We start from the raw sequence: 23,644 nt of genomic DNA, 5'->3' as shown, positions 1-23,644 counted from the left end.
CTACCAAGTGGGCAAGGGACACTGGTAGCACCTCAGGCTCATGGAGGGGGTCTTGTATCCAAACTTTCCACCCCAAAACAGCTTTTATGCTCTGTGTGACTGTGGCCCAAAGTCTCTATCCGAACCTTTTTTTCCTTTAAAAATGGTTGGCTCTCATTGGCCAACTTCAGCTGCTAGCTCTCATCTAGTTAAGCTTCCCAATAGTCTGAAACAACTGAAAATGAGGAGCCAATGAGGGTTTAGTCAAGCTTTCCCTTAATGATGATAAAAGTAATCCTTCATTTTATCCAAACAAAAGGAAACCTGAAAATCACTAATTGTTTAACACCTTGGGGTCCAAAGCCTTTTCTATTGACCAAAAACCAGTTACTTAGAGCACCCCAAACTCAATATAAATTCCACAATCAGATTCAAAAGAGTGGAGGACGTTTTACTCTAAGAGCAACATCCCAAGCTCAATACAAGAGTCTTTCTTCAACTAAAAAAAAACAACCAACCACGTTCTACCCACAGACCTGAAACTTCAGAGCAAAACCCCAGTCAACCAGTCAATAATCTCACAATTACGAAGCTTGGGGGTGGAAATATGGGTACAGGGGAACCTTCCCTCTCTTCCTCATCACCTCCCTCAATTTCCTCTTCTGTGTGACTGCGGGTCGAAGTTTCAAACTTGTTATGTTTTTATACTTTTTCTGCACTTTTGTTGTTAGCATTTTGATTCTCTCTTGTCAAAGCACCATTAGCCTTTGTTTTTTATACATTGTGAATTTTGGGCTTGATTCTCCATAAACAAACACTTCTAAAGAACCCAAGGGGAGATTTGGGCCGTTCTTGCATTTTTGGCCCTTGTGGCAAAAACGTCCCCGACACCAGTTTAGAGGGGGAGAGTTGAACAAAATCAAAACAAGTAGTGGGACGGGTCAGGCACAGAGGTGCGAAGGTGCGGGGAGCGCTCCACCAGCTTATGGTAAGGAGCGGCAGATTAACCATGGCAATAATATCAAGACCGATTCAGCTGATAGAGCGCCGATACATGTGGGAGGTGCTGATGAGACCGAGCAAGTCAGTGCAGGAGAGGACATGCAGCTTGGAGATCAGGGTGACCACAATTTCGACTCCGATATTCCAGCGGTCCACAGAGATCATTATGCTCATGTTCGATCAGAATTTGAGGACGGGAATGGTACAATTTTATGTGACAGTGATGCATGGCAGGATGGTCAGATGCAATTGGAGGGAGGCGGTGAAGTCTCTACTACCTCTTGAAGAGTGCCGCACCGGATTTAGTATTATCATGAATCTTATTGCATGGAATTGTAGAGGGGCCTTGAAGGCCTCATTTCAGAATCATGTGAGGGAACTTGTCAATAAGCACAATCCTGCTGTTTTGATTGTTATGGAAACTAAAATCGGGGGTGAGCGAGCTCGAGATATTATTGATAGACTTTCTTTTGATGGAGTATTCATTACAGATACTATAGGATATGCCGGGGGGCTTTGGCTGCTATGGGATTCGGATAGGGTGGAGGTTTCGCCACTTTCAAGCGCAGAACAGGAAATTCATGCCACTGTTAAGGTACGGAGTTCTAATTCTTCCTGGTTACTTTCTGCAGTTTATGCTAGTCCTAGGCATGCCGAAAGGCAAGTGTTAGGGAATAATTTAACCAAGTTTTCGGCAAGTGTTATGGAATAATTTAACCAAAGTTGCAAAGCTCCATAATATGACTTGGGTGTTAGCTGGGGATTTTAATGAGCCTATTGTTAGAGAGGACAAGTTTGGGGGGGGGGGGGGCTATGAGTGTGAACAAATCCTTAATGCTGAAAGAGTGCCTATCATATCTTGTGTTATTTATTATTCCGCTGCTTTATATCTTGATATGATTATTTGATTGCTTTAACCTAGAATTGCATAATTTGACTAAGTAACAACTTGGCTAATTAATCTAGGCTACGCAATCTGTGTGTTTAAGGGGTCTAAATTTTTCAACAAATATAAACAACATAATAAAATAATATATCTTTTAATAAAATATATAAATATATATATATATATTTTATATATAGTGCACAATTATATTTGGCTATGCTTTGTAGCGCAATAGCCAAATGATATGGCTATAGCTCCACCAATGCACTAGCTTTTTGTGCCACTTTTATTATATCTAGTTGCTAAATTTAGCATTTTAACTTTATGCCTCCACCAATACAAATGCTACAGGGGCTTAATAAATATGTTATAAGTGTGTATTTGTTCAGGAAAGTAAAATCCTAACACTAATATTCCTATACCATCAAATTCTTCTTTCATAATGGTAAACTAAACTCTCAATTCAAAAAGGAAAAAACATAATAATTTACATTGACACTTTCAATTTAAAAAACATAATATTAAAAGGAAAAAGCGAGAATTACAGTAGGGTCCATAGCTCAGTGGTAGAGCATTTGACTGCAGATCAAGAGGTCACCGGTTCGAACCCGGTTGGGCCCTCTCTAATTAAACTATATTTTTATTTATCAAAAACAAAGCCCAAGAATCAAATGAAGCTTCAGCGAGTAGGAGCCAGGAGTTTATTTTTTGTTTTATTTTTTGGTGTGGAGAATGCAGCGAGTAGGTGGTTGATATTGATATTCGAGTTCATCTAATCATGGATTCAACTTCTGGTGGGTCAGTCCAACCTAGTACATCAAAAGCAATCGTCAGAAGAAGAAGAAGAAGAAGAAGAAGGAGGAGGAGGAGGAGGAGGAGGATAGCCATTAAGAAACAACTTTATACCAATAAAGTCATTCTTACAATAGGTTGCAAAGTCAATAAAGCCAATTTTTTGAGTTTTACTTGTCATTTTAGTATTATTTTTAATCATTTTATTAATTTATATCAATTTTTTATTAGAAAGATCCTACAATAAATCATCATTCAATGGAAGTCTCTGTTAACATTTTCCTAATAATAATAATAATAAACAACTAAATATATACTAAATATATTATCAATTTTGTTATAAAATAATATAAATCGATATGATAATGAATATGAATATGAATATGAATATGATTAACAATACATCAACAACATAATAATAAGATAAAAAAATTTCATAAATCATAATTATTTATTTATTTTATGTTTAAAAGTTTTTAAGAAATTTGTAAGTCTTAAGTTTAAAAATTTAGGATAAATCTAGGCATAGAATCAAGTACTTACCTAATTTTATAATAATTTGTTAAATTATGCGATTGTGAGTGGTAGATATTTTCTACCTAGTACTGATATGAATCCACCATTTTTTGTTGACCACTCACTCTCACATAATTCAACAAATTTTGAAATTGGGTGTAGAAATAGTTTTGTCTGCAATATTCTGGTAAAATTTATAGTATTCCACTAAAATTAATCATAATAATTTAACTTGGATTAGTGTAAACCTTTGGATGGATCCATGCCTCTGTTTTTGAGCTCAGCATGCTCCTGGCAAAGGGCACACGATTCACAGCAAAAATGTACACAACAATCACCACAAGGCTCAGCTGGTAATCCAAATTTTGCTCGTAGTTTCCTTCTATAGATCCAGGAGAGAACCCAATGACATTGGACCCCCATCAACATCAAGTACAAGCACCCTTGCCGACAACATGCTATGAAAAACAGCAAAAGTCAAAGTGGCAAACAAGTACAAAATTAAATTGTCATTGCACAAAATTATATGTGTGAGGTTTGGGTGACCCATTTAACAAGATGCCATTTGGATCACTGCCCAGTTCTCTTGGAGTTGCAATCCACAGTCAAGACCAACCGGTCTAGGCCTTTCAAATTCCAACGGTTTTGGCTGTCTGATGTAATCTTTCCTAAGGTGGTGGAGAATGTGTGGGGGCGGATAACGGGTCTATCTGAAGCTATTGATACCTTCCAGCATGAAGCTATGGCTTGGAATAAATTGCATTTTGGGAATATTTTTGCAAAGAAGAGGAAAATTATGGCTAGGCTGAATGGTATTCAAAGGGCAGTAGCTTGGAGACCATCGAGCTCCCTATTGGACCTTGAGAACAAGCTTCTGAAAGAGTTGGATGTGGTGCTTGAGCAAGAGCAAGAGTTGTGGGCTTTTAAATCGAGAATCAACTGGATAGTCCAAGGAGATAGAAATACTGCCTTCTTTCATGTGTCAACTTTGGTCAGACGGCAGAGAAATCAAATCCTGGCCATCAAGAATGGGGTTGGAGAGTGGCTGTATGCAGAAGCAGAGATTATGGATTTTATTAGGAAAGGATTCAATGACATTTATACAACTTCTTCTATCTCATCGGAAAGAATTCTTTCGGGAGTTACTCAGTGGCAAGCCCGGCTTTCTGAAGAGGAAAAAGAGAGCTTAGGAAGCCTAGTGACGGAAGATGAGATTAAGGCAGGCCTTTGGTCTCTTAAGGCCTTTAAGGCCCCGGGGTCGGATGGGCTTCATGCGGGATTCTTTCAACATTTTTGGCCGTCAGTTGGGCAGTCCATGGTGGAGGAAGTGAAAAAGATTTTTAGGGAAAGGAGAATGTCGGAAAAGCTTAATCAAACCCACATTGTCCTCATTCCTAAAATTCAGGGGCCGGAGACTCTCGGGAACTATCGACCAATTAGTCTATGCAATACGACTTACAAGATAGTCACTAAAATCATAGTGGCTAGGCTTAGGCCATATTTGGGGAACCTTATTTCACCTTCCAATCTGCCTTTGTGCCCGGGTGAAAAGGGATTGATAATGCCATAATAGTTCAGGAACTGGTCCATACTATTAGCAAGAAGAAGGGGAAAGTGGGCTACATGGCAATCAAGATAGACTTGGAGAAGGCGTACGATAAATTGGAATGGAGTTTTATTAGAAGGATGCTGATCAGAATTAATCTTCCCAACAACCTTGTGGAGTTGATTATGAGCTGTGTATCATCAGTCTCTACCTCGATTCTTTTCAATGGTAGCCCTCTTGATCCGATCTTGTCGTCCCAGGGATTAAGACAAGGGGACCCTCTGTCTCCGTATATCTTTATTCTCTGTGTGGACTATCTCAGCCAGCTTATTGAAGAGAAGTGTCATAACAAGTTGTGAAGTCCTGTGAAGGCATCTAGAAGTGGGCCGGCTTTTTCGCACTTAATGTTTGCGGATGATCTTGTACTGTTCGTGAAAGCGGATGCCTTAAATTGTTCCATTATTAGAGATGTTTTGGATGAGTTTTGTGTGGTGTTAGGGCAAACCATCAGTGATTCTAAGTCCAAGGTTTATTTTTCGCCAAACGTAGATCGAGACTCTAGAGAGTTGTTAAGCGACATTCTTGGTTTTGTGTCTACCCCAAATTTGGGGAAATATCTTGGAATACCTATCAAGCATCCAAATTCTTCTCCTCAAGATTTCAATTTTATCTTGGATAGGGTAAAGGGGAAATTAGCGGGGTGGAAGGCTAATCTGCTATCGTTGGCAGGAAGGGCAGTGTTAGTTCAAGCTTTGACCTCAACCATTCCATCTTATGCTATGCAATGCGCCTATCTTCCGGACCGGATATTGCAAGGAGTGGATCATGTGAACAGAAATTTTCTTTGGGGGTCAACTGAATCAGTGAAAAAGATGCATTGGGTGGGTTGGCATAAAGTCACTAAACCAAAAGTTGAAGGAGGTCTGGGTTTGCAATCTGTCAAGGGAAGGAATGTTGCCTTACTCTCAAAGTTGAATTGGCGGTTACATACAGAGAGGGAGTCTCCCTGGGCCTGGGTGCTGAGAGCTAAGTACTGCAATGCTCAAAGAATTCAGTCTGGGAATATGAGGAATCTTCCTTGCTCTCGGGTTTGGTCTGCAGTCAAGAAAGGGGCAGATACTTTCAACTAGGGAGTAAAGTGGGTGGTTAGCAATAGTAATCTCAGGTTTTGGTTTGATCATTGAACATCTAAAGGCCCAGTCTGCCAAATGATTCAAGGCCCTTTGTCTCTAGCAGATGTTCAGCTTAGAATCAGGGACATTGTCAAGGATGGAGTTTGGGATTGGGACTGCCTTTCCTGGGATTTTCCGCAGCACATCAAATATATTATCCAAGCCACCCCGTGTGCTATCACTTCTATGGGTGGGGATAGACTAGCCCGGTCTTTTTCGGCTCAAGGAAATTTTGATCTTAAAAGTGCCTATAAAATTGCTATGGTGGATTTGAATGCTAAGGAGTTTTCAGGGAAGTGGATTTGGAAAATGGATATCCTTCCAAGAATTAAAACCTTTGTTTGGCAGTGTTATCATAATAGCATTGGGGTCAAGGAGTGTTTAGTGAGAAGGGGCATGCTGTTAGATGGTATTTGTCCCATTTGTGGTAGGGCTCCTGAAACAATTATCCATGCACTGAGAGACTACAATAGTATTAAACCCGTGTGGATCTAGTTGGGAGTGCGATGGGCTGATCAAAGATTCTGGATAGATGAGCTGCATGAGTGGCTTGAATCTAATGGAAAAGAAGGAAAGTGTCGAGAGCCCTATGCTTCCCCATGGAGAATAATTTTCTTATTTGCTATCTGGCTCATTTGGAAGAGCAGAAACCAAGTGGTGTTCAATGGAAAATCTCAAAATCCCAAGTTAGCGACGGAGATCACTAATAGAGCCATGGAGTTCACCTTTTGTGCCTCTACGTGTGTCAAGCCTAGCAGGATGGTTCTGAAGCAGGTTAGATGGGTAAAACCTCAGGTTGGATGGGTTAAATTAAACACTGATGGTGCAGCGGGACTAGGTGTGGATAGGGCGGGGTGTGGAGGCATCATTAGAAGCAATCACGGACAGTGGATCATGGGGTTCTCTAGAAGGATTGGTGCAGCAAATAGCTTCCTTGCTGAGCTGTGGGGGGTGCGGGATGGCTTACAATTATGTTGCTGCAGAAATTTTGACTCTGTAGAAGTAGAGATTGATGCTAAAGCTGTTCTTGAAGCTCTGCTTAATCCTAATTATGTTAACCATACTGTCTCTCCCTTATTGAATGATTGTAGGACGTTGGCCACTCGGTTTTGTCGTATCTGCTTCAAGCACTGTTTTCGTGAGGCGAATTGTTGTGCTGACAAGCTTGCTGGTCTAGGAGCAAGTCAGTCCTTAGATTTTGTTGTGTTTCAAAGTCCACCTGTGGACATTTTAACTTCCCTTGAGGAAGATGCTAGTGGGCTGTTTCGTCCCAGGCTTTGCTCTGTAGTTTTTGCGGTTTAGTTTTATGAAATTCCTTTGTTTACCAAAAAAAAAAAAGGTTTAAGGTTGGCAAATTTCATGATAATAAAACTTTTTATGAATCTGTAATTGTGGTTGAAATATACAAGTTCAAACTGTATCATGGGTAGACTTTAGCAAAAGTAAAAAAGGGGACCTTCTTGGATGGTGTTTTACAAACACCATTCCTTACTTATTTACAAAAATACCAATTTGATTTTTTCCCCTTTAAAAGCTAGTTACATCACTTAAAAAAATTTCTTTTGAACCGACATTAACAATTTAAATATTATTATTATTATTATAGCACTAATTAATATATATTATCGGTAATTTCAAAACGATATTCATAAGCTGGTATCAAAATATTTCATTCAAGTGGACAAATTGTAACGGGCACTGAAATGTTATTTAGAACTCTCTATAACCTTTTAAAAAGTGATTTTTTGCAAAATTTTGATCAAAACGTTTTTAAATTTAAATTTTACCAATAAAATAAAATAAAATAACCTTGGCTTGGACATCAAACGTGCAGCTGAAATCACTTTTGAAAGAGCATTTCTTAGTGTACGTTTGGCGTTAGAGTTTTACTAAACTTATTTTACTATTTAGCTTATTTTTATCTGCAGTACTTTCAGTAAAAAAATTTCAGTTTCAGTTCAATATGTTGTTCTCAAACGTGCTTTTAGTCTCAAATAATCTTATACCGGATGGAACAATATTTTGAGGGAACTTCCCAATTCCCAAATCTGGAATTCATCTTCAATTCTTCTATAAATATTAACAAAATTATTATACTTACAACTTTTTCTTTCATCCAAAACCTCAGCAATTTGGCCATGGGTGATGTATGGGAGACAGCATGTTATGCAACCTGCACCATAGTCATTTCATCACTAACTGAACTTTCGAACCATTAATTTGTGTGAGAATATATATATATATATATATATATGCTTGGCAAATATTGTTAGAATGTCAATGTTGTGCATGCATGTGGGAGAAAGAAAAGAGAGCATACATGTACATTTGTTCACTCCACACTCATGAAGACCATTAGACCATTTCGGTTCATTAGACATACGAAAGAAATTCACGTTCTCTGAAGCCATCCAGAAATAAAAAAGTAGTAAAAAATGATTAAAAGTACGAATTTTGTAGAGATACTAGCGTAGCTACAATTAATCTATTTATACCTCCCCTCCATGTAGGAGCTTTTTTTTTACACTATATTGGGGAAACTCCGCCTGGTAAAATATTGTTTTATCGCATTTCCATAGTCAAAAAAGATAAAATAAAGTTTTATTTAAGATCTGTTTGGAAACCGTTTATTTTACTGAAATTGAAAATTTTTTACTGAAAATACTGTAAATAAAAGTTAAGATTAGTTGAAATAATACCATGAGACTTATGAATAGTACCAAAAAATATAATGGGACCTATAAATAGTAGCAAAAATAAGCTGGCTCTTTAAGCTAGAGCCAAACGCACAACTAGTAGAGTTCTAGGTAATGTCGCCTGAATTTATATTTTAAGTACCAATCAATGAATTTCCAAGCAGAAGTTCACAAAGAAGAAGAAAAGAAAACACTCAAACCATGGTTGAAAAAAATGACAAATGGATTACAATATTTTGTGCGTGCTGTCCTCTAAATTATAATTGGGCATTGCACTTATGCATAGGCCATCTGCTAAAAATTGGGTTCACTCTTCACTGAATTGATGAAATATTTTGTGCATTGGAATATACATGAACTTCGTGGTTGCTACATTTATTGTAATGTGGAATATGAATTGTAAGCGTACAGAGGTTACATTTCATTACTAAAATAAGATGAGATAGGTAAAATTTTGTCATAGCTCCTCATATCAAAACACTAAATCCTATATAAAAATTAAACTCACCAAACTAAATTCGAACCCATTGTTTGAATATTTGTTGAAATATTTAGCATTGCGCTGATGAATTTTGGGGAAATCTGAATTTATTTTTTTTAATTTATGATTTTTTCTTAGGTTTGAAGATATAACTTTGGGAATTTTTTTTCTATCTTCCTATTTTGGGATACCTTTGTGAAATAATGATCCATCCGAAATTTGATTGGCAACCCAAGAGGAGGGTGCGGTTGATTTTGTTGATCCTAAAGATCGGTAATGGGTCCATAAAACTGTCACCTGATATGGTTTGGTTGATAGCCAACTTCACCCCGAAAGAGTTCGACCAACTTGTGGGCACTTCCTAATCATAAATACTCCCAAAAAAAAAAAAAAAAGAGAATGACATATTGCCATTCATAGAATATGCTAACCCAACCAGACAGGGCAGCTGGACAAGCTTCAATTACAATAGAAAAAAAAAAAAGAAAAAAAAAAGTTTCCAATAAAAGAATATATAAAATAAAATAAAAACTCAAAAAAGTAAAACATCAAACTTTATTATTATAATAAAAAAAAATTAAACAAAAAAGGTGAAATGAAACATCAGACGGAGGAAACTAGAGGATAAGGTATAAAGACAGTATAAACACCCTTCTCGTCCCAGAGGGAAAAATAAAAAACACCGAATAGAAACGCCGTCGTTTTCGAAATGGATCAAATGGATCTTGATCATGATCTTGATGAACCCCTCACAGTGGAAATGGATTCTGATCGTTCGCGCCGTCTTTTCCCAAGGATCTTTACCAACCACAGCTCGCGCTCTCTCTCTCCAGTTCTCATGGATTCTCTCCCCAACGGCACGCCAACCTCCACAACAACTACCTCCTCCACCGCCACCTCCGCCGCCACAGCCGCCGCGATCCCCACCGCCGCCGCTTCGCCCGCTCCGCCGCCCTCCAAGCTGGCACACCTCACCGAGTCGCTCAAGCTGGAGCACCAGTTCCTGCGGGTCCCGTTCGAGCACTACAAGAAGACGATCCGAGCCAACCACCGCGTCGTCGAGAAGGAAGTCTCCGCCGTTATCTCCGGCGTCTCTGACGCCGTTGACTCTGACTGTTCTAAGGACGACGCCGTTAACCGCCTCACCTCCCTTGTGTCTCGCCTCCAAGGCCTCAAAAGGAAGGTTCGCGATTCGTAACCCTAACCTCTCTCTCTCTCTCTCTTGGTGGTTCGCTAGTGTCACTGTGTCAGATATTGTAAATTCTTAATCAACTGAGGGTAATTTATATACTCTAATTTCGTGATTTGTTTGTTTGTTTGTTTGTTTTTTCAATTTCTCCAATTAGCAAATTAGGTCATTTCGATTATTCATAGCTGTGATTGGTCTCAAATTCTAGAATGCTCTTTGAATTGAATACTACTGGTTTGAGAGATAAGAAGTTGGTTATTAATTGTGTATGCAAAATTTAGCAATTATTAGTATTATTAATTTCAATTTTATGAGTTTGCGTGTAGTAATTGTTGTTGTGAATTTGATTGTGAAGTTGGAAGAGGGAAGTCGAGTGGAGAATTTGCAAGCTCAGAGGTGCCGGACACGGCTCGATCATTTGGAGTCTGCAGATGCTGAGAATTTGGCAGATTGGAATAACACGCGCTTGAAGCGGATCCTTGTGGACTACATGTTGCGAATGTCATATTATGACACCGCAGTGAAGCTGGTGGAAAGCAGCAATATAATGGTAATCTATGGTCGCTTCACAATACTTATTTAGGATTTATTCTGTGATTTGGGTTTGAAGGACTAGGAAAAAGAATATTATTATCTGAAACTGCGTAGTTCATTTTATAATTTGCAAGGTTAGAGTTGTCATTACATTTTGATGATAATGGACGGGCCGTTTCATGTTAATGTTCATGAAGGAAAATGTTTATATCTCCTGTATATAGAAACATATTTCTCTACCCATGAAGTTTGAGAAAGTGAAAGAGAAAATGAAAAGCCCTATTCATTGATTCGAGGAACACCAGTTGTTGACTATATCACATGCTTATGATTTCATCTTAGGATAAGTGGAGACTCATTTCCTTTGTATAAGAGTCAAGCAGAAAAAACCTTTCCACCCTTAACATTGTTTGACGAGTCATCTGAGCTTGAATCAGGCTCAACACACACATTGTATGTATCACAATAATGAGGGGAAAAAAAAAATCAATGAGTGGAAATTGTAATAGCAACACCACCCTATACTCTATTTCCCTTTCACATTCTTCAGGACTATCAAGGTTCATCTGGACAAAACAAGTGCTTGATTGAATATTCTAAGTAAATAGTATTTTCAGGGTTTCAGTGCATACATTGTCATTTCCTTGGTAATGTCACTAGTGTTATATCTGCTGCTAACTTGAATACTTGATTGATTTTTATCTCTCAGGATCTTGTGGATATTGATGTATTCCAAGAAGCAAAAAAGGTAATTGATGCTCTTGAGAATAAGGAGGTAGCTCCTGCATTAGCTTGGTGTGGTGACAACAGGTCAAGGTTGAAGAAGTCCAAGGTATGTGCTATTCTATTGGCTTTATGTGTGTGTGTGTGTGTGTGTGTGTGTGTGTGTATTTATTTATTTTTAAATTTTATTACTATTGGTAAGTTACGCATTCAATGGGTCTTGAATTAACGACTTCACCCTCCACCCAGCACTTATAAGGGAAGGAGGTACTAGTTGAGTTAAACTCATTGGTGGCTTTCTTTAACGACTGGTGGATTAATGAGTTTGCTAAGACTGTTTGTTACTTTCTCTGCTTGCTAAGAAAAAGTCTGTCAGTTAATTGGATTGCTAAACATGGAAATGTATTCTTAATAGAAATTATGTAACTTCTGTCTCTCCGAGTTGCTTTGTCTTTCATAATTCTTCCTTTTATTCACTGTAGCGCAAATCTTTAATTTTCTACTCTGTCAGTTTCCACTTGTTGTTCCTGAACTTGAGATGGTTCTGTTTGCTCTGTTGAAGACTGCTGTTTCAGCATAATGAGTCATGCTTTTCTATGGATGGATCTATTTTGAATCTCAGCTTATTTTCATGCATGGCATTTTCATTTATTTTATCATTCTGTTCATTGCATGTCATACCAAACCTTCTCTGATATACTTTCTCATGTAAAATCTTATTTGGACTTTTGAAAGGATTTTAGCTTGAGATATGTTCATTTATTCACCATGACATCTTAAACATGCATACATAGTGAGGGAATTTTTGCTTGGGAAACTGGAGGAGAGAATGTGTCAAGAGAAAAGTTTTTGTTAGTGAACAAGTCTGAAATAAGTAAATGGTATCTCTTTTGGGGTGCCGATAGTTTGAGATATGTGTGTTAATATCACTATGACATCTTAAACATGCATTTATTTGAATATAGTGAGTGAAACTTTGCTTGACAAATTGGAGGGAGACAACATGTAAAGGAGAAAGATTTTCATTAATAAATGACTTACAGAAAAGGTAAATGGTATGACTTTTGAGAGGCCTATGGCTTGAGATGTGTCCATTCATTTTACCATGACATCTTAAACATGCATTTCCTCAAATATAGTGAGTGAAATTTTACTTGAGAAATTGGAAGGAGAGAATGTGTAAAGGGGAAAGATTTCCATTGATGAATGAGTTTAAACAATGTAACTGGTATGAATAGAGGTTTCCAATATCAACTAGTAATGAAAACTCTAAACTATCTTAATCAAATTCATTTTGAAGATTTGAATGCTTTGTTGTGCAAGTCCGGTGCTTCTACAAGTACCATTATATTGTTAAGTTGCACCTTTACCTCTCATCAAGTCTACTCATTTTGTTGTTTACAAACCTTTTTATTTATTTATTTTTTTATTATATTGGTAAGTTACACATGCAACCAATGGATCTCCAACCCATGACTTCACTCTCCATGCCGTTATTATGGAAGGAGAAAGTACCAGTTGAGCTAGTGCTCATTTGGGATAGCTTATTTTCATTTGTTTATTTGGCTTAAAAAATTAAGTTGGGCAAAAGTATAGCTGTGCCTAAAAAAATTGAAGCTTTAAAAAGTTGTACATAAGCCAAATAAGCTTAAAATGGAAAACAGGCTCAACTGGCTACTGACTAATACAAATGGTTTTGAGTGCAAACAAGATTGGACTTCCATTTCTGGGATAGTTCTAATTACATAAAAAGTGACTACATAAGGCTCTCAATAACCATGTCTGATTTGATGCCTGGTGGTTGAAATTCATTGATTAGGGTAGGTTTCTATGATACATTGTCTCTGAATTTAGGTGAAAGGAGTGGTTTCATTGTTATAAGTTATGATGGTTCTGATTAAAGCTGCAGTTATTACAACAAAATTTTTGTCAGCTTCTTAAATAATGAAGGCTTTTAATGATGACAGAGCAAGTTTGAATTCCAGTTGAGACTTCAAGAGTTCATAGAGTTGGTACGAGCTGGAAACGAGTTGCGAGCTATAACATATGCCCGAAAGTACCTTGCACCATGGGGTCCCACCGATATGCAAAAATTGCAGAAGTACACTGCAACACTGGCTTTCAAAAGTACTACTGACTGTGCTAGATACAAGGTGAACCTAGTCTCTTATGGCTGAACAATGATTTGTGCTTTACTGTAATCGTTTTTCTTCTCTGATACTTTGTAAATCAGCAGGTTGGCAGCACTATTATTTTCCTTTATCTGCTTTCTTTTTGGTTGAAAATTTTATTAACAACCTGGCCTCCCCCCCTCCAGAAAGCCATTGTTAAGTGGTACTTGATTTTATTGGAAAGAGGAACACAATGTACACAGGATGTAGTCATAAGGCTGCATGAACTTTTTGGCCTACAGCTCTATGTTACGTTCTTTGATGGCTGTTTGAGTGGTATTGTTTTGATATTTGGAGCTGATATAGGGTGCACTTACTCATTTGATTCTCTCTCTCTCTCTCTCTCTCTCTCTCTCTCTCTCCAGGTTTTATTTGAACCAAAGCAATGGGATATCCTGGTGGACCAATTTAAACAGGAATTCTGCAAATTATATGGCATGACACTTGAACCTTTGCTGACTATTTATCTGCAAGCAGGCTTGTCCGCCCTAAAAACTCCGTATCCTTACACCATGTGCCATCTAATATATTTGTTTTTTTGTATGCATCTACCCACCAAGCATCTAGTAACTTAATTATCATCAAACTTAGAACATAAACCTTAAGATTGACTTCTCTGATGGTATGATCTGCATAGACACCCCATGGGGGTTTGTAAGTGAATTGCACTGTAAACATCAAGAACAAGGATTTGAAGCACAGAGTGTTCACCATCGTGAACATGATGTATTCTTTAGTCAATAAAACTTTGATTACCTATAATAAAAAAAATAAAAAAACAAGAACAAGGATTAAATAGCAAGCACATTTTCTCAGATTTGTTTATGGTAAAAGGATCATGAGATAATCTTGAACATTTCCATCTTATCAACTTATTCTTTATATGGGTATAGATAACTAATCAGGTCGGCCACATGTATTTTTCTGTCATTTTATCCTATCTAAAACCATATTGTTTATCACTTCTTAACATGTCATCTTTTGGTACTTCTACCAGTGTTATTTAAGGACTTCATCTACCTCTTTTCATGCACCTGCCTTGAATTGAATATCACTTTTCCTTACTGGAGCATATCTTTAAACGAGTTTCCTCATTTTGTGCCATGCCTATTTTTTGTATTGCCACTTATCCATCTAATAACATTCTCATTTCAATTTTGTATAGCGTAGTTGGTCTTACAGCAGTCTTGTAAACTTTCACTTTAATTTAATAGATATTTTACATTCACACAATATTCCTAATGTGGAGATATTATTTTATACACCTGGTGGTGTATTACACCTCTCTTTCACATAAATGTGAGTCCCATGTATGGGATTCAAGTATATAATCTACATTTATGTGACAGGAAGGTGTAGTACATTGGGTAGACTGAATAATTTCACATTTATATGTTCCTTCATTTCATAGTTATATTAAAAAGACAAAAATATATTGTAAAACAGCTCTAAAAGCATTTAGTTGTAATCTTGTCAGTGGCAACCAATGAACTCTAGCTCAATTAGCGCCTAATTCCTAGATGCATTAGGTTCATGTGTTGTATATATATATATATATATATGTATATTAAAAATCTTGTCATTAGCAGATCCAACATGCAGATCTTTTTTGTTTTGCCTCTTTTATTTTGTTTTATTTTAAATTTTTATAATAGAGTGTGACTAAAAGTAGAGCAGGTTACAGAGAGATGGAAAAGTTATTTTGATGAACTTTTTAATGGAAACAATATAAAAAATTGGAGCGATTTGGGTAACCCAATGGAGGCTTAGCATTAAATCTACATCTCTTAGTACTAATGAAATGATGGATGGACTCACTAAATTGATCCAAGAGGAAGTTCCTAAATGTAAGCTTTTTGTGGATGATATAGTTTTAGCAGATGAAACTAGAAGTGAAGTTAATGCCAAGTTAGAAATTTGGCAAGGTGCACTAGAATTTAAAGGTTTTTGATTCAATAAGACTAAAATAGAGTACATGGAATGTAAGTTTAGTAAAAGTAGAAACATAAATGAAGGAGGGGTAATAAGATATGATGGTCAAGAGATACTGAAGAGCAACAACTTTCTATATCTTGGGTCATAAAGATGGAGAGATTGTAGAGGATGTGAATCATAGGATAAGAGTAGGGTGGATGAGGTGGAAAGGTGCATCAAGAGTATTGTGCGAACTTAAAATACCTATTAAGTTAAATAAAAAATATTATAAGATTGCTATACAACCAGCTATGCTCTATGGTATTAATTGTTAAGAAACAACATATTCATAAAATGAGTATAACTGAAATGAAAATGTTAAGATGAATAAGTGGAAATACACAGAAAGATAGGATTTGAAATGAGGAAATTTGCTTAAAGATAAGGGTAGCTCCTATTGATGAAAAGATGAGGGAGCGACTAATACACAAGTAAGAAAGAGTGAGTTTATCCAAGTTAAAGGAATGAAAAAAGGTAGAGGAAGACCAAAAATCACTTTTGTAGAAGTAATAAAAAATGGCATGTCAATTAAGAAAGTAACACAGTGTATGACTTTAGATAGAATAGAATGGAGGAAAAGAACGCGTGCGGCCGACCTTAACTAATCTATCAGGATCCATAGTTGATCCCAAAATTTGGAATTAAGGTTTTGTTGTTTTTGCTTTTATTTTTAGTTTTTTTTTTTAATGAAGTTTAGCAAAAAAACTAAACATACAAAATCTGACCATTTGATGGTTTAGTATCCGTACTTCATTTTTATTTACATTTAGAACTCAAGGGTGAATTGTAGAACTTCAATGGTAACAATTATGCAGTGGGCAAATCAAGCTCTGAGGTGGTCTTAAAATGGATCTCTGCTATTTCTCATGTTAACTTAAGACATGTATAGAATTTTATCCAAAATAAATAAAGTAATCTGATTAACCAATAATGAAGGATTTCTACCATTTGGCATTCGGGTACTTCTCTTTCACCTTTCTGCAGGTCTGCGTAGAAGAGATGCTGTTGTATTTAGAATGTTCTTTTGCCTTGACCTAATCCCTAATCCAGATACTGTTATGAAGATGATTGTACCAAAGAAGACCCTTTGTCACAGGATAGTTTCCGGAAACTAGCATTGCCATTACCATACTCTAAGCAGCATCACTCGAAGCTTGTTTGCTACATAACTAAAGAGCTGATGGACACAGAGAACCCTCCCCAAGTTTTGCCTAATGGCTATGTCTACAGCACTAAGGTTCCTGTTATTCTTGTAGTAAGCAAGTAGTACAACTTTATATTATTATTATTCTGACTTTCTTTTTTCCTTTGGCTTGGCAGGCTCTTGAAGAAATGTCTAGGAAGAATAACGGTAAAATCACCTGTCCAAGGACAGGTTTGATCTGCAACTACACAGATCTGGTTAAGGCATATATATCATAAGACTGCATGGTGGCCTCAGTGCCTGTGGCTGTATGCAGTTTTAATTCATATTCTGTAGATAGGGCTCCTTCCTGAAAGAACACAGCAAAGTTCCTCATGCACATTTCCTAAGCCTATATTTGGGTCTGTTGTTGGGGACATGTACATATGCAAAAATGCTTAACAGTTTCAGTTCGAATGTTTTAAATCTGCATGAATTAAATATTTATTATTTCTTAACCTACATTCTTAAGGCACTAATCAACAATATCATTATTTCTTAAATTGGTAGCAATTAATGAGCTTTGCCTCATAATAATTACTGTTTGCATGGGTATAGGTGACGGCCATTAGTTTAATTGAAAGCAAGATGTGCATAATCTGGACCCCAAAAATATACTCTTCTTTTGAACTCTCCCAAAACATAAAATCCTGATATGCTCAATTCCATATTACTCATCTCTTGCAAAGAACAGAACAGAACTTGGGAATGATATGCCAAGTTGCCAACAATTTTTCACCCATTCGAGGCAAGACCTGAGATTTTAAATTTTAACTGATTACGTTTAAACTTGAAACCACTGTCCTATGAATTTGCATTTAAAAAGCCATATACCCAAATCCATTACCCTCATGTATACATATCCTTTCAGAGCACTGAACCTTCCATGGTTAGCATACTATAAATCAGCATGATCCGAAGCTGATTTTAATGTCACAGCATGCTGGTGACATTTTGTGACGGTTTATTTACTGATGATGGTCAGGGTTATAGTTTATAAAGATGGTTTCTTTCATTGAGGAGAGGACAGTTGTAACGTTCATATGAAAACTGCATAGCAAGTATCGCTACACTGCAACTCAACTCCAACGACCATGATCTGGACAAGAACAACACATTTGCACTATAAAAAGCTCCCATTCCAGAAAACTAGTTCCAGAAAGTATTCCTGTCACAGTTAAACCCACCATTGCTATGACAGGCGTTACCATCACAGTTCTGACTTCACAGGGGGCTGTAAACGAGCCAAACTTTCTCGAGTAATGCATGTTTAAGCTTGGTTTATTAGGAAAAATCAAAAGCTCAAGCTTGGCTCGAGCTCGTAATAAGCTTAAAAATAATGTTTTGAGCTTAAACTCGTAAGATAGCCAAAAAACTTGAGCTAAACTTGGCTTGGCTTAATTAATTAGTCAAACCAAGCTCAAACTTAATATTAAGCTCAAACTCGAGCTCAGATCAAGCTTTTGAGCTTAAGATCTAAGAAAATTACATTATCAAATACTTAAATCTCTAAAAAAATAAATATATATATATATATATACTCATTTTATCATGTGTTTAATCCTACTTATGATTAGCCATTATTCAGATTAAAATTTTACAAAATTTAATTCATCTATTCATCCTTCCTTATTGATAGCTTTAACAACTGTTTAAAATACAATTTTCACATTCACTTTTGATGATGAAGAATTAGAAAAATACTTGATTATAACTATTATGAGTGAATAAATATTAACATGTTTCATAACTTTACATTATTAAAAATAATGTTTTGAGCTTAAACTCGTAAGATAGCCAAAAAACTTGAGCTAAACTTGGCTTGGCTTAATTAATTAGTCAAACCAAGCTCAAACTTAATATTAAGCTCAAACTCGAGCTCAGATCAAGCTTTTGAGCTTAAGATCTAAGAAAATTACATTATCAAATACTTAAATCTCTAAAAAAATAAATATATATATATATATATACTCATTTTATCATGTGTTTAATCCTACTTATGATTAGCCATTATTCAAATTAAAATTTTACAAAATTTAATTCATCTATTCTTCCTTCCTTATTGATAGCTTTAACAACTGTTTAAAATACAATTTTCACATTCACTTTTGATGATGAAGAATTAGAAAAATACTTGATTATAACTATTATGAGTGAATAAATATTAACATGTTTCATAACTTTACATTAAATGATTGATGGGAAAAGATCATACGTGAAACACTTTATTTATTTATTTTTAAATGTAAGTGGTTTTTGGTGAGTCTATAGGGAAGGAAAAAAAAAATTAAAGTAATGAATGGGTAGTCCCATGTTGGCCATATCATTATTAAGATATGTGTAATAAGTATATTTAGCTAACACATACAAACTTATAAATGAGTCTATACTTGAATTGTTTTGTATCAAGCCTTGTAGCTCACGAACTTGTTCGTGAACAATTTTTTTTGCTTGAGCTTGGCTTGTTTATTAAACAAACTTAAAAATAAAGTTCAAGTTTGGCTTATTTATAAATAAACAGACATGAACGAGCTTTTTATTGAGCCAAACCCAAGTTGTTCACGATCAGCTTGGTTCATTTACGACCCTTATTCAGAGTTAAACCTCAAAAGAGAGTATTTGACTCTTTTAAAATGACAAAACTGCTAAGCCTACAAGAAAGCCATGTCTTAAGTTGCACGAGAAATAATATAAATTAACACAAGGTACAGTTTAGATCACTGGCTCTGTTCCAAATAGCACTTATGTCCAGTAAAAGTACAGAAATTTTCAAACAGCTATAAAGAATTTGGGATAATAATTATCCATACAGCGTAGAAGAAACGTTTTCAAAGACAACAAAGGTTTTAAGTAGATTTCTGTTACTTAAAACTTTCTGTTCTACGTGGACTAACCTCAGGTTTTAAGTTGGTTTTTGTCACTTAAAAACTGCTTTTAAGTTGACTCACTGCCTCTTGGAGAACCATGATTGTCGTCATCATCAACGGGGCTCCTGTTGTCCCGATGGATAGGACTAGGGCTGCGACTGCGGCCATTTTCTTCAGCAGGACTCCTATAGCTCCTACCCCGGGGGCTTTCTCCATCAGCATCATCAATGGGACTTTTGCTCTTTCCCCTGGGACTCCCACTGTAGTCAGACCCATTGGCCTGCCTGCCATCCCTTGGCGATGGGCTGCCTCTCTTTTGTGGGCTCCTATCATCAGGTGTAGGACTACGCCTCCTACCTTTAGAAGGTGGTGGTGAACCCCTGTGTCGTTTCGGGCTACGGCTGTCATGGGGGCTTCTTGATCTTCTCTCAACTTGTTCAAGGCTTCGTTCTCTCTTCAAGGGAGATCGACTGAGAAAAAAAGAAGAAAAAAACATGATTAATAAATGAAACAAGCAAGGAAACAAATTTAAAATGTGAGGCAAATGCTGAATATTATGTTTCCAGGTTCTTGCAAACTATACCAAAATATGAAAGAAGAATCTACAGATACACACATATAAACACAACAGCAGAGAATTTTCATTTGTCATGATAGTTGACACAATGCAACATAAGTGGTAATCTGCACGTTAAAGTCAGAAACTCTTAACAAGTAAAAAGGATTATGAAAAACAAACCTGTAACTCCGGTCCCTGCTGTAACTACGACTTCGACTTCTGCCATGACGAGGACTTGGTGACCTTGAGTAGCTCCGCCCACGTCTGCACCAAAAAACTAAAGCTCAACAAACAACTCAAGAAATATAATACCGAAAAAAGGAAGAAAGCCTGCAACAGAGACAGAGAGAGAGGGAGTACCTAAGCTTTTTAGGACTATTCTTACAATTTCTTTCTATGTGGCCCCGTTCCCCACACCGATAACACTTATTCTTCCAGTCCCCAGCTTTGCAATCACGAGCCCAATGACCATCAATTCCACAATTAAAACAGCGTCCTGATCCTGGAGGAGGACCTCTCCCAAGATACTCACGAGATCCACCAGGACCACGTGGCCCCTAAATCCAAGTCAGAATACCCTTAGAATTGTGATAAAATATAGCTTTAACAATCTCCTTTAGAAATCATGAAGGAAGGATAGCAAACATCAAAAACTATGAACAGTAGTTTTTAAAATATCGGGACAGGCAGGTAATATGGTAAAAAGCAGAAACATGCTATACTGTTCTGGCTGATTTGGCCATCAATTTTAAAAGAAAAAATATTCTAAATTAATACATTTTCAATTTTCTTCTAAAATCATTTATTAATTGAAATTTTTCTTCAGCTTTTTGAATTTGTAAATTACTTACAGGAATCGATAGCTGGAACCACCATCAAACATAAATGACCTCTACAACAATTTCAATGAGAAATTAACACACATGTACACACACATAGATATATATTATATATATGCAAAAACAGAAAATAATTTAAATATTTTCACTAAGCTAGCAGAAAGTTGGATGCTGCACTTTACATAGATCATGAAAACAAATTGCAGGAAAATAAACTTCCATGTGACATAATCATTCAAAATTCTTACCAAAAGGGATTAAACCATGATACTGAAAGAGCAAAAAATTATAATAATATTAAAATAAAATAAAAACTTTTTTTTAATAACTAAGACCACCAAAAAAAACTTGCAACAAGAAAAACAGAAAATATACCCAAGGAACATATACAAAATACCATGAGAGAAATTGCACTAACTTACCCCTTTAGCAAATTCTACAATGATGCGACTCCCATCAACATCCCGATTATTAAGATTATATATTGCATCTTCAGCATCTCGAGGATCACTAAATTCCTGTGATCAAAAGCAATGGAAAAGAGAAGATCATATCTGCAAAACATGTATAATATAGCACAGACATGAAACAAACCAAATTGCATGACAGAGGGAAAAACAAAGAATTGGAGTACATACAACAAAGGCGAAGTCGCGCTTCATATCCACATCACGTACTCTGCGTAAACGGGTGCCAGAAACAGTAAGGCCATCAAGACACAAAGTATCGAAGGGTAGACACTTCCGCCCCTCACAGATGAACTAAACACCACTTTGAGATTGTTGCCATTTCCATAAAAACACGCAATAACAATATAGAAAGACTCGCCAAATCCACCAAGATTCACCCTCTCACCATAGACCTCCAGGTTAGGCAAAAGCCAAGAAACCTTCAAGAAGATCATTTGAGTTAAACCATACAAAGACACGTGGAGGGCTACAACGTTCTCACGCAGATATTTAAAAATTGAACATTTAAATGTCAAGCACAAAAGGGCTTTTCGTGCTTGGCAAAGTCCTCATTCCCTCCCCGCCTCCCAACAAACACCCAGCCACCCTAGACCCCATGCCCATCCCACGTTAACCCACAAAAATATCTCCTCTTTGGTAATCTGTTTCATTGGGCTCATATATGGGGGTGTATGTACGAATTGTATTTCTTTATCTGAATTCTTAGTCTCTATTTCCTCTAGTTCCTGATTATATTGTATTTGTTTCTTGTTCAGAGTGTTCACAATTGTGAACGTGATGTTCAATTTTTTTCAATTAAAGTCTTATTACCTATTAAAAAATACCACCACAAAATTTTTAAATATAAGGGTACTTTAAGTTTTGTTCCTTAAGTTCCCCAAGTAAATGCATTTGGCCAATAAAACCAATAAGCAACATGGCAGTGCTGCATTTACGAGTAAGTCACATGGTTAAATTTAGTTGGGGAAAGTAAGGTTTAGCACTTAGCAACTATACCTAATTTTTGCCCTAAATATAAAACCGTACACGGCCACCAAAAAAATTTCCCGTATACACCAAAAAAATTTCCCGTTTCTTCATAATATACGGCATTGAGGAATGAATTAAAACACTTACCCCCCAAAAAAAAAGTAAGAAATACAAACAGTCACATCCGTCCCACAAATTCTAAAATTTTCAACATAAGGTGTAAATGTAATATAAGTTATAAACTTCAAGAACTAAAAGTAAAGAAAACCAAGAACATAACGCATACAAGGTTCTCAAAATTTAACATGTTAAAATAAACATGATTTCCACAAAATTATATTAAAAATAAATAGAAGGCAAAAGCATTGGGGATATACCTTCCATATCTGCTAAAGATATCGTCAAGATCGCGTGACCTTGTCCGCGAAGACAAGCGTCCAACATAGAGACGCGAACCACCGTAGCGGTCATCGTACCGAGGCATTTTCACCTACAGTAAAATATACATAATACACATTTACACACATATATACTACTTTCTATATAATAATTTTGTCGTTTAACTCATTGCTGCACGTTCTCACACACACAAATACATGTACAAATTCAATACACACCAAACCAAAAAAATTCACAATTCACAATTCCAGCAAAACGTGAAATAAAAACTTCGTAGAAGCTCACTCGATGAAAGAAGTAAAATTTTCGTACATAAATGAGCAAAAATTTCACACACACACACACACACACACACATACATATATATATATATATATAATTGTAAAAATTTTGGGATAGAAGAAAATCAGATCTAAAATATTCAATTGGTTATGTAAAGAAATGAGCTAAGAAGAAGAGGGAAAAGCTTAAAGAATAGCTAAGAGAGAGAGAGAGAGAGAGAGAGAGAGAGAGAGCGTACCTGAAGAAAACGAAGATTCAAAACCCTAGATTTGTTTCGAACAGAGAGAGAGAGAGAGAGAGAGATGAAGGCCGAGATTTTCTCTTCTTGTATTTATAGAGGGAAAGGAACGTTGTACTTGTGCTGTTTCTGTGGATAAGTCTGAGTGTACTGTAGGCTGTAGCTACCTGTTGGTTG

General features: G+C 36.4%; 2 protein-coding genes and 1 non-coding gene across 3 annotated transcripts; 2 read left to right on the top strand and 1 right to left on the bottom strand.

Annotated features, from left to right (window-relative positions):
• The first annotated feature begins 2,416 nt into the window (after window positions 1–2,416).
• TRNAC-GCA (transfer RNA cysteine (anticodon GCA)) lies at window positions 2,417–2,488 on the top strand. The gene has a single exon. It is a non-coding gene; the product is annotated as a tRNA-Cys (tRNA).
• A 7,195-nt stretch (window positions 2,489–9,683) lies between these two features.
• LOC112015833 (protein MAEA homolog) lies at window positions 9,684–17,302 on the top strand. The gene is made up of 7 exons (XM_024048278.2): window positions 9,684–10,253; window positions 10,615–10,809; window positions 11,503–11,625; window positions 13,484–13,669; window positions 14,053–14,186; window positions 16,712–16,898; window positions 16,982–17,302. The coding sequence occupies exons 1-7, from the start codon at window positions 9,780–9,782 to the stop codon at window positions 17,081–17,083; spliced, it is 1,401 nt and encodes a 466-aa protein (XP_023904046.2). The 5' UTR covers window positions 9,684–9,779; the 3' UTR covers window positions 17,084–17,302.
• A 2,207-nt stretch (window positions 17,303–19,509) lies between these two features.
• LOC112015820 (serine/arginine-rich splicing factor RS2Z32) lies at window positions 19,510–23,596 on the bottom strand. The gene is made up of 7 exons (XM_024048260.2): window positions 23,468–23,596; window positions 22,926–23,038; window positions 21,748–21,787; window positions 21,532–21,627; window positions 20,631–20,827; window positions 20,451–20,534; window positions 19,510–20,181 (listed from the first exon to the last, which is right to left on the bottom strand). The coding sequence occupies exons 2-7, from the start codon at window positions 23,030–23,032 to the stop codon at window positions 19,779–19,781; spliced, it is 927 nt and encodes a 308-aa protein (XP_023904028.2). The 5' UTR covers window positions 23,033–23,038; window positions 23,468–23,596; the 3' UTR covers window positions 19,510–19,778.
• Between the last annotated feature and the right edge of the window lie 48 nt (window positions 23,597–23,644).

This window comes from Quercus suber, unplaced genomic scaffold, assembly GCF_002906115.3.
Source record: "Quercus suber isolate HL8 unplaced genomic scaffold, Cork oak 2.0 scaffold_694, whole genome shotgun sequence".
Classification (NCBI taxonomy): Eukaryota; Viridiplantae; Streptophyta; class Magnoliopsida; order Fagales; family Fagaceae; genus Quercus; species Quercus suber.
This window is presented reverse-complemented; position numbering and strand designations above follow the sequence as displayed.

Coding starts and splice junctions, on each gene's coding strand:
- LOC112015833 (XM_024048278.2), top strand. CDS start 9,780: ATGGATCAAATGGATCTTGATCATGATCTTGATGAACCCCTCACAGTG. Junction 14,187..16,711: donor TTGTCCGCCCTAAAAACTCC/GTATCCTTACAC, acceptor TCCCTAATCCAG/ATACTGTTATGAAGATGATT. Junction 16,899..16,981: donor GCTATGTCTACAGCACTAAG/GTTCCTGTTATT, acceptor TTGGCTTGGCAG/GCTCTTGAAGAAATGTCTAG.
- LOC112015820 (XM_024048260.2), bottom strand. CDS start 23,032: ATGCCTCGGTACGATGACCGCTACGGTGGTTCGCGTCTCTATGTTGGA. Junction 21,788..22,925: donor ATCTTTAGCAGATATGGAAG/GTATATCCCCAA, acceptor CCGTTTACGCAG/AGTACGTGATGTGGATATGA. Junction 21,628..21,747: donor AGCGCGACTTCGCCTTTGTT/GTATGTACTCCA, acceptor TTTTGATCACAG/GAATTTAGTGATCCTCGAGA.